Here is an 11,218-nt window from a genome sequence, read left to right on the forward strand (position 1 = left end):
TTTTGAGCATTGGTTGGTTTCTTAAATAGCAGTGCACATCCTGGAATGTAAGTGTGCCTAGGCACTTCTGTGCCTGAAGCCTTCAGAGCTGTATATCTGCAGTAAGAGATCTAGGGCACTGCTGCCTCTGTCCATTAGTCTCATGAGATTTGGAGTTTGGTGAGGTCACTTTGTCTACTTTCCGCACTTCTCCATTTTCTTTATGATCATTGCCCCAACAGTCATCAGCAGCTCTTGTCCTCCAAAAAAAAAGTACCCATTTTTGTAGGGACACCTTTGTAGCCAATTCATCTGTGGCTTGTAGATGGATCTTCAACGCTGTCTGCCGTCTTAAACCAGCCTTCTGTGATGTTTTCTGCTTGTGAAAGAAAATGTTTGTATTTCTTTAGCACCTTACATCCCATTGTTTTCCTTTGAAATGTTGAGGATGGAAAGATCATTCCATAATGTACAGTCACCTGCGTTATATGATACCTCCGACAAAGAATACAGGACAGGTTGGAAATAATAGCCGTTATCTCGGCCTTGCTTGTATTTAGCTGGGAGTGCAAACTCTTGCTTTTGGGATTCAGTGTCATCTGATGCAGCGTGATATTTCCTATTGCAGCCTTCATATACAAAAAGATCTTATACATTTCAATAAATTTTTCTTCTTCACTTGTTTCCGTTACATTGAATTTAGGAAGATTAAGGGAGTCCGGATTACAAAATCTGCTAGCATCCAGGTCTTTTAGGTTTTGATGGTTCTGGAATAAAAAAAAAAAATTGTGAAGTTTAGTTTACATATGTTGTTGTGTTGATATGTTTTGTACAATTGATGTGAAATTGTAAAATATGTAAAAAAAAATCTGGTATGTTGGAGAGTAGTGATGTATTTGCTATACATTGTTATTAATTTGTAATGAGTAAAAGAGTTAGGCCTCTTGCAGATGGAACGGACTCTGCCAAGTGGATCTGCCTGCTCAGCGAGGGATCTGTCTGATAATTCCCACAGAGCAGGCAGATGACAGGTCCATGTCTGCTCCACTTTGCAGAGCGAACACTGACACAGCTTACTATTTATAGGGCAATTGAATGGAAATGGATTGCCTGTTTGTTTCCATCCGACTGTCATCCGATTTGCCGGACAGATGGGGAACAGATCCTCTTCTGTCTGTTTTTAGCGGACTGGATTAGATGCCGGCAGGTTTCAGCAGATGTCCCTGGCTCCATAGAGCGCTATAGATGGTCCAATTGGGTCTGCTTGAAAACTGACAGGCGGACGCCTTCAGTGTGAAGGGGGCCTTACTTGTGCCTTAAGACAGCTTTTTTTAGCTGAAGCTGAACTCCAGAAAAAAACAGTTAAATACACAGATAAAAGACATATATGGCAGCTGCTTTAAATGCTGAAATATATGTATTTCTGTTCATCCAGTTCAGAGATTTACACAGCTGTGCCAAACAACACAGGCCTGTCTGGCAGGACAGGAGACCTTACAGGTCTTGTCCATCCCTGCGCCTGTGACAGGACAGTAAAAGAAGAAGCAACACACTTTCCTTCCATCAACATGCTCCTTGAGCACTGCAGCACAACTGACTGGCTCCTTGTGCCGCTTCTCCCTTTTACAGTCTGAGCTCTGTTGTACAGTGCAAGAGGCTGATAAGTTAAATTCTACTGCTAACAAAATAATTTAATGATGTATTCATGAAAACTGAACTGCACCAATTTGTATATTTTAAATCTGCCTGAAGTGCTACATGATGAAATGTTGTCTTGTTAAAATAACTGTTAATATTCACACCCTGATTATTAAATCAATATACAACATTGGCTAGCTTTCTTTTATGTTAAATGTTCACATTATTGGGAAGAAGGTAACTTTATTTTTTTTAAAGGATAAAGGATTAGGTCACAAACTATATAATACCGTGCAGCCTTTTCTTGTATGCAGTCAATGACCCTTAGCATAACCATTATAATAAATAGGTCATCATAAACTGAATATAAAATGTACAAAATTACTACATTGACCTTCCTGCACCAAAATATCAGATTGATACATATTCTGGCAGAGGGTCTGCTAAGAGCAGGGAACAGTGGGTGAACTGCATACCATCTTATGCATTTTGCAGGCTTATGACCAACTCCATGGCATAAGCTTGATGTTCTGTCACCTGCATAAAGACACTCAGATTGTGGTCTTAGGCCTCTTGCATATGAACATGTTTTACTGATGGTTAGGCAGGATCTTGCTAGCAAAGGCTGGCAGAAAGACCTTGAGTAAAAACATTATGTTCCAAAAATACCTCATGTATAGGCACGTAAACATAGGTTACGTGTATACACGTGTAAAATCCATCTTTATCCTGTTCTGCCAGTCTTTAAATTTATGCAAATTCACCCATATGTACTTGCTTTTTCAATGGACAACTATGCACCTGTGTTCAGATCCGTAAGAAAACACACTATGTGGCTACAAACGCAACATTTTTTCACCCATGTACAAAAGGCTTTATGCATTTATATGGTCACTAAACTCACTGAATTGTATCTAAAGCCTAGACATAGCAGACACAATTACTTCTCTTGTCCCTTGGACTGACAGTAAGGAAATATCCAAAACGTCGAGTTGTCACCAGAGCAGGAATAGAGAGGAAATTTTCTAGTGGGGTCACTTGTTCTGGTGACAACCCTAAGAGGGGATTTACTTTACTTTGGAGAGAGTTACTCTCTCTTCTGCCTTTGTGTACAGGACAGTAAGTAAAGGGAAAGCTCTCAAATGGTACATAGATGGCAAGATAAATTCTGACACAGAGTTTAACCATCCCAAATTCAAAACGTAAAATTTATGGTAAGTATGCTTTACATTTTAATGTCCTTATAAATCAAAGCAGGGCTGGATTATCCCCATATAACAAACAGTTCAATGGTATCACTTATCTTAAAATGCTTTTTTTGGATAGCCTAGATGACAGTACACCCAGTATGGACTTTTTCACAATGTGTGACTTCTATTTGATATAAACTTTCAACTTGTGTGGCCTCTTTAGGAGGTGGTGTTGAGCGTGGCATATGTTAATAGGCATCCTAGGGCCTACTCAGATTTAGTGCACTGAAAAGCAGTTTTCACTGTTAAAGGACATAACTTTTATTAGTTTCAGCTTAAATTAGCATTTTCCAGCTTTATATATCTATTGAGACTATATTGTACTTTTCATTAGATATATACTAAGGTGGAAATATGTAGTGTTTTTTGCTGTGCTGTAGAAAAGAGCATTGCACTGTGTCCTTTTACTTGGAAATGTTGACATTCCTTTGCCATGAATTTAAAAATGATAAAATCTATAGTGCCTGATGAAAAGCATATTGTAAAGCTTCCTCGGGTTAAATGGAAGACCTTCGACTAGTGCATGTTACGAACTCTTCATTGTTCTAGTTATACCACCCTTTCTATAAGATGCTGGGGTGGGTTTACTAAAGGCAAATAGACTGAGTGAAGATGTTCCAGAACTTAGTAAATGAGGGAAAGTTCTGCTGACTTCCATCATCCAATCATGTTTGCTGTTTTTTTTATTTTCCTTGCATGTGATTGGCTTTTTTTTTTTGTAAAGTGAAGCTTTTGAAGCTCATTTAGTGCTAAGTGCAGTTGCTTCCGAGCTGTATATGAGATGAAGCTTCACTTTACAAAGAATTCCAAATCATGCAAGGAAATACAAAAAAATAATTTTTGCTTGTACATGACTGAAGGATGAAGATCAGCAGAGGTTCCCCCCATAATTACTAAGCTCCAGAGTACATGTGTCAAACACATCTGGCCCACCAGACCATTTCATGTGGCCCTTACACCTCTCCTGCAGCTGCGGCAACCCCCTTCTCTCTATTCCCATCTCGTCTCAGCAGTTGGCAGCAGAAAGGAGGTCAGAAATCCCCTGCCAGAGACTCCTCCGCTTCGCCACAGAGAGGCTTATCTCTGCCCCCCCCCCCCAGCCCCATCTCAACCATCGGCAGCATATATGAGAACTTCTCCTACTGATTCTACTCCCCTCTGTAGAGCCGCAGCACCCCTTGTCTCTGCCTCAGCATTCAGCAGACTCCGGCAGCTGACTCCAGCCCTCCTCTAGTCCTCCTCCAGACTCTGCACTGTCTACTTCTTAGCTCCATCCTCAGCTTCTTCCCGGCAGCAGCATAAGGTAAGTGGGCTGCACTGTGATGTAGGTGATTGTGGTGGATTCTTGACATCTGATGTAAGGGGGGTGGGGTGCTCTGAATATCTATTCTTACAGATACAACTGGCCCTTTCAGGGCAGCCATGATGCTGATGCCGCCCGCATTGAAATTGAGTTTGACACCCCAGCTCTAGAGCAACTGCACTTGCAAAATGCACAGTCTATTTACCTTTAGGAAATCAACACACCTGTATACATCTGGAGAAGATTTGGGGTTGATTTACTAGCAGCAAATAGACTGTGCATTTTGAAAACGCAGTTGCTCTAGATTTTAGTAAATGAGGGGAAGCTGTGCTGACTTCCATCATCCAATCATTTGCAAGCAAAAATTCATTTTTTTTTTATTTTCCTTGCAAGTGATTGGCTTTTTTTTTTTTTTTTTTTCTAAAGTGAAGCTTAACCTCATTTACTAAACTCTGGGGGAACTACACTTGTTAAGTGCACAGTCTATTTGCCTTTAGTAAATCCACCCCATTGTCTATTTAAATGTATCAGCTTCCCACAGCCTGCAAAACCCTGGGTTTGAAGATATCACCCCTCCTTCCTAGAAATCATTCTATTCTGTCAGCTAACTTCGTAACAGTTTCTGTCAGCATTTGATAGGCTGTCAAAAAGTCTTCAGACATCACACACCCTATTGTCCGACACCAGGAAATGATCCAAGCCTCAGACCTGGTGATGCAACATACATAAGTGCAGAAATGTGACAACTTCCCCTTAATCATTTTCATGACAGAGCAATATTCTTTTTTTTCTGAAACAAGATTTCCTAATATATTTAACTTACATAAGTGTGTAAGAGATGCCCAGCTTCCGTGTGCATTTGTTTTATCTGCGATTGGATCTGTTCCATGATGGCAGTCAAATTCTTGTTGCACTCGTTGACATGTGCGCAGAGAGGGCTTACAGCATCCAATGGCTTCGCTCTTCCCAATAGCAGAGCCCATTGCTGGAAAATCATTAGTTGCACAATCACTGTTCAGGAGAAAACATATGTTTCACATTACGTTGTTGAATAGTTTGCTTTCATCCCTGTGACAAATGAGAACTGTAACATCTCTGCTGTGTGGTAAGAAAACTTTTAATGTGAACATAACGTTTCCTTTATTCGCTTACAAGGATAGATTTTGCTTTGTCCTGAAGTTACAAAAAGGTACTTTTTCTACTTTTTTTTTTTTCTTTCTTTTTTTTTTTTTTTTTTTAGTAGCATTAAACAGATTTTAAAGAATATATCAATAAACAAGCTTCTAATATCTAATCTACATAAGTAAACACATTCATATTTTCTGGCTGACATCATTTGACAAAGTTTATCAGTTGAACTTTAGCATGTATAGGATGCATGAAAAGGCTATTGGAAAATGAGCAAAAGATACCCAATGGTAAAGGCACAGTTTTCTGTACTTGATAGCTGCGAAAGCATTTTGTTACTGCCACACGTGTCTGCAGTAAATGTGTGGAGAACTCATTCTGTCATGTGCCTGGGCTTGCCTCTGAGAGCTCGCTAACAATACACTTGTACGACAAAAAGTTACCTTATCAATCACTGAGTCCGATCAGTCTACAAACTACATAACAGCTCACAAATCCCCGAAAGAAAACTATGTACAACAGGCAGTCTGCTTATAATTACATATTTAAAATCACTTTAAAAAAATTTCTGGTATGCCAGTTTCCTACAGAAATAAATGCAGAATAGCAAAGCAGTCTCTTTAAATGTGAAGAACATGGGTTACCTGCCAAAAGCTGCATACTCTGTTGAAGCCTCCCCTGGGCAGGCTGTGGAATATAGCTGGTTTCAGGAGGGTTTCTTCCTCATATTTATAACCATGACTTATATAGCAGAGAATGAATAAAAAAAAAAAACTAACAATTCAAGGCTTTCCTCCTCTGCTCAGCCAATCAGTAAGTACAGGAAGTGAGAAGAGAATTTCATTATTCATTCATAGTTTTTTTTTTTCTTTGAACGTGCACTACTCTGTTCATCAAGTCTAGTATTTCCACTGGGTTACCTCATTTTTAATCTGGAAAATCCCTTATGGGAAAGTGGTAAAGGGGGGCAGCTGAGTCACACAGCGTCTGTTTTAGCAAAACTTTTTGACTCAGTGCATTTTCAGATGTTACATGTAAGGGTTTAAGAAATGTAGTGAAAGTTATAAAGTTGATAGTAATTAGTCGATTTTGCCATGTGCTTTTACAGCAAGAGAACATATTAAAAAAAAAAAAAAGGAGAAAATATTTGCGCTCAAGACATGAAATCCAACACAGCGTATATATATATAAAAATATAAATATATACACAATATATAAAAGAGTACATATTCAATTACAGTTTTCCCTTGCTATAAAATAAAGTTGTTTTTTTTTTAACATCTTTTAAAATAAATTATTTGCCCTCTGTTTTTGTTAAAATCAATAGATAATGCCACACTATCTCCAGCGCCAGGTTGAATGCCAATAACCTGGCAGTTAAAAGTTTTTATTAGTTGTAACCCTTGCCCGCTAGCGGTATAGTCTGGATTCTGAATAATGTTACATAGTTACGTAGTTTGTGAGGCTGAAAGAAGACACCAGTCCATCCAGTTCAACCTATGATGAGTGTGTGTGTATGTGTTTATGTCAATAGTACATCGTACACCCCTGTATGTTGTAGTTGGTAAGGTGCCCATCCACTAGTCTTTTGAAACTATCGATGCTCCTTGCTGATACCACTGCTTTTGGAAGAGAATTCCACATCCTTACTGCTCTGACGGTATAGAACCCTTTACGCAGTTTAAGGTTAAACCGATTCTCTTCCAATTTTAGCAAATTACCGCGAGTCCTTTTGTATTCCCTTTTACTGAATAGTTTATTCCCTATGCTAGGATCAGCAGTACAGTATTTGTACATTGATATCATATCCCCCCTCAAGCATCTCTTTTCCAGAGAGAATAAGTTCAATGCTTGCAGTCTAAATTTAGTTTAGTAAGACGACAGTATAAAAATTGTATTATCTCTAAAATAATTTTGCCCATTTGCATGTGGTCCTGATTTTGTTTATACCAGTCTGCATTTTGTATGTACTTTCAGCATGTTAAAGGTACATTTTTAGGCAAATATTTTTTAAAAAAATGTAGTTTAAAAAATTTAGGCAAATTGAAAACATACATTTTAATCCAGTTAGGTGCTCATTAAACTGTATCTAAAGAAAACCTTTGTTTTGGATGGAATAGGAAAAAGTTAAAATCTGTAAGGTTCTTATTGCTATTTGTGTTTGTCTTCTGGGAAGAAGCATCTTCTTTTGTGTCCATAGCTACGTGAATAGAAAGTGAAATCTAAAATGTTATAGTTGTCTATGGGCCAGGAAGAGACGAGTGTGGTTTTACGTTTTTTTGTGAGGTATATAACTGAAGTCCTAAAAGTAAAATTTTTGGCTGGTATTCTGCTTGAATAATCTTTTAAGGTGACCCTGCCACTACAGGGTCCTTGTACAGAAGGCACACCCTGTAAAAGAAGAGATGGTATACTTACCTTTCTGACAATATTTTCAATGTTCCATATGATAAATGCTACAACTTCAATTTTTCCCTGGCTGCAGTAGGTATTCCACTCTTCCTGGTGTGTAGAGTACCTATTCCTCTGTCTCCTGCTTTTTCCTCCCACCGGCTTGTGTATGAGCCATAAGGAGGAACTTTTGTGTGCAGAGGGGAGGTGGTGGGGGTTTTGTGCAGCTGTTCTACCCATCCGAACGATTGTATATTTGCAGTGGCCTGCGAGAGGCAAAGCAGTGGCGTGTAAAGTGATTTTAAAGTTACTTTTTTTTTTTTTCTTTCAAATAACAAACGAGTCATACTTACCTTCTCTGTGCAATAGTTTTGCACAGAGATTCTTCTCTTCTCGGGTCCCCTGCCAGCTGCCTGGGCTCCTCCGCTTCTCCCTGTGTCACCAAAGGAAACTGCTTCCTATGGTGACACATGTGCAAGCTCAATCCCAAGCTGCGCTCTGTGTCCATTGGCACACACAGTGTGGCTTGGCCCAACCCCCTGCTCCCTCGTCACTGGATTTGATTGCAGCAGCAGGATCCCAATGGCTAGGGCTGCTTTTAGTGAGGAGGGAGAGAGAGATGAGAGCCCCTCTTCTCGGGTACAGTGCTGGATTGGGATCAAGTTAAGGAGTTAAGTTACGTATTTGAGGGGGCTGGGGGGGGGGCGAGTTGAAGAACTATCAATAGAGGGTTTTTTTTTATCTTAATGCAGAGAACACCTTTACAACCACTTTAAACACATGCATCGCTGGACATTTAAAGTGCCTCCACCGAGTGCCCCCATAGCAAGCGGTTTGCTATGGGGGCACTCATGCATGCTTGCTCCCGACCCCCGTTCTGTGTGTCCCTAAGGCACACAGAGTGGGGCACGGCCCTGCCCCCCACTTCTTCATCACTGGCTCTGATTGACAGCAGTGGCAGCTAATGGCTCTTGCTACTGTATCTAAGCCAATAGGGAGCAAGAGAGGCTTGGCTCTCATTCACATTGCTGGATCAAGATCAAGCTCAGATATGTATTTAGGGCAGCTGCATGCAGAAAGTTTTTATACCTTACTACATAGGATGCAGTAAGGTAAAAAAAAGCCTTCTGCCTTTACAGCCACTTTAAGTATACTTCATTTTATTTTATAGGATGTTTCTTCTGTACAAGTGACTATGTGGTGACAGGATCACTTTAAATAATCCTAGTACAAATACCTGAAAGCTGTGCATAGTTTATTCAAGTTGGAGTATCCCACTCATTCCCTTCTCCTATCCAAGTTCTCAATAAAACCACAAAAAACAAAACTCCTAAGCACTTTGAAAATACTGAACTGTCATGTCGTTGCTAAGGGTAACCCAGGGGAACCTGTAACCAGCAGCTCGCATTTGGGGGCTCGTCCAGGATGTCGCCCTGGGTTACTGGCCCGGTTGCTAATGGCAACGGCCGAAGAAAATTTTTAGAAACGCCATTTTTGCTTCTGGGACTTTGTTCTAATGCTCAATCCAAGAGTGAGGCCTGCTCTACAGGACATAGGGAGAGTGGAATGAAGAAAAAATGGCACAGTGATGGTTGCCCATGGCAATAGTACGATTCTTATAAAAAGTTGCAGTCTGTGTATGCAAGCGATGACAAGCTTCTGTCAGGATCGCAAGTTTTCCGCCTCAGTGATGTGTTGGATGGCGAGAAAAAGGCACCTTTTTGTGAATATGGACTGTGTCTGCTTAACAGTGAAAGGTGTAAGTATGGACAGAGAAAATGGCAGCCAGGGGCAAGTGGATCGGTGTGCCGGGGGCCGCGTGTGTGCCAAGACTATATGGAAAAATGTTGACCATGCAAACGACAGCAGAACATTCATTCTATATAGTGGCAGTGTCAATACTGTAAAGAATATCTGTCAGCCATGCAGTTAGGGGCAGTGGGACATTCTTCGGAGACATTATGGTAACGGGCCTTGCTTGTACATGTGCTGGGAGGAGGACTGTTGACCGTGAATACGACAGAGGGACAATTCTCTGGACTGGCAAAGAGAGTCAGCTGGCTCAAGGTGATGTAGGCGCAGCTGGAGCCCTGCTAAAAGCAAGAAGAGTGGATGCATGTCTGGAGAGGGGCACAGTCCGCTTTGTAGTAACTTCCATGTCGGCTGTGTTGAGAGAGAGCGGCATTGGAGGGGTTACGGCACCGCGTGGGAAAGCGCGCACTGAAAAGTTCTGCCTAGCAGGAGGAGCCACCACCAGAAAGGAAATGTGGGTGGAGACGTAGTTCACGCCCAGCCAATCAGGAGAGAGAGGGAAGTCAAAAAATTACTTCCGCCTTCGGGTGTGGCTGAGAGGGAGACAAGTGTGTGGAGGAGCAACATGGAGAGTGCAGGAGAGAGTCAGAGTGCATCAGCGATCATTCCACCTGTTGTCGGAGAACCTGCTGGGCAGACCCCGGAGCAGACTGGAGAGCCGAAGACATCCTTCCTGTGGGATACAGGATACAGAGTGCGGATGGTGTCCGATGGAAGACTGGCATTATGCACAGGAGGAGGCTTGGAGCACTTAGGCCTGGTATGTCCCCAGTGTTTGAGCGTGACCATTCGGGTGAAAGCGTGGACCCAGTGCGGGCATTGCGGTCATTTGCTGCTGCGGGCGGAGAGGAGTGAAGGTTGGCCCAAGAAGTTATGTGTTCATGGGAGACTGGAGTCACTCAGGCCTTGTCGGCTTTGGAATGGGGGCCCCTCCAGGGTCGGGGGAGAGGAGTGTTCAGAGTAATGATGCAGCTGGAGGCCATACAACCTGGCGGTTATCCAGTTTGCTCATTCAAGAAGACCCGAATGCAAGAGAAAGGGTGCATGCAGGTAGTGCAGGCCAGGGAGTGGCCACCTGATGCACTGAAAACTGCAGCAGCAGAAATAAAGTCTGCTCCCATAAAAATTGAGGAGAAGAGATGGCCAGCGGCATCCAGAACTGCTAGAGTGAGTGTGAGCAGTGAGGAAGAGGCCGGGGTAATCAATGTGGGGTCTCCAGGTTTCCAGAATCGGTTTGAGTCCATAAAAGAAGGGATTGACGTGTGGAAATCAGAGGATGAAACTGAGTGGGACTGGGGATCTGAGGAACAGAACAGTCCACCTTGTCCTGATGCAGTAGAAACACCAGATGAAGAGACCAGGGACTCTGTGGTGCAGGGAGAGCTCGCCCAGAGTCTGGGGTTCTGCGAGGCCTATGCTAGTCAGGTCCCAGATTTAACCCCACCCAAGAACTATGCCCGGGTTAGGGATCAAAATGAGGCCTATAGCTCTCTAATCAGGCGTGAAGAGACCCCATTTTCTCCAGCTGAGAGAGGGAGCCGGAAAACCCTTCCCAGGTTCTCAAGGATTCTAATTACTTAGAACCCCGAAACATTATATATCTTTTTTAGCAGAGACCCTAGAGAATAAAATGGCCATTGTTGCAAAATTTTATGTCACACTGTATTTGCACAGCGGTCTTTCAAATGCAATTTTTTGGGAAGAAATACACTTTAAT

At 41.9% G+C, this 11,218-nt stretch overlaps 1 protein-coding gene across 1 annotated transcript; it reads right to left on the reverse strand.

The window, feature by feature from the left end:
• Window positions 1-286: 286 nt before the first annotated feature.
• LIF (LIF interleukin 6 family cytokine) lies at window positions 287-6,013 on the reverse strand. The gene is made up of 3 exons (XM_082262722.1): window positions 5,943-6,013; window positions 4,994-5,181; window positions 287-746 (listed from the first exon to the last, which is right to left on the reverse strand). The coding sequence occupies exons 1-3, from the start codon at window positions 5,956-5,958 to the stop codon at window positions 288-290; spliced, it is 663 nt and encodes a 220-aa protein (XP_082118848.1). The 5' UTR covers window positions 5,959-6,013; the 3' UTR covers window position 287.
• Between the last annotated feature and the right edge of the window lie 5,205 nt (window positions 6,014-11,218).

The sequence above is a fragment of the Pelophylax lessonae genome (genome assembly GCF_965119305.1).
Source record: "Pelophylax lessonae genome assembly, chromosome: 1".
Lineage (NCBI taxonomy): Eukaryota > Metazoa > Chordata > Amphibia > Anura > Ranidae > Pelophylax > Pelophylax lessonae.

What these genes read in the sequence shown, in the direction of transcription:
- LIF (XM_082262722.1), bottom strand. An exon ending in GGCATCTCTTACACACTTAT is followed by an intron (nt 747 to 4,993) that starts GTAAGTTAAATA and finishes TTTTTATTCCAG; the next exon opens with AACCATCAAAACCTAAAAGA.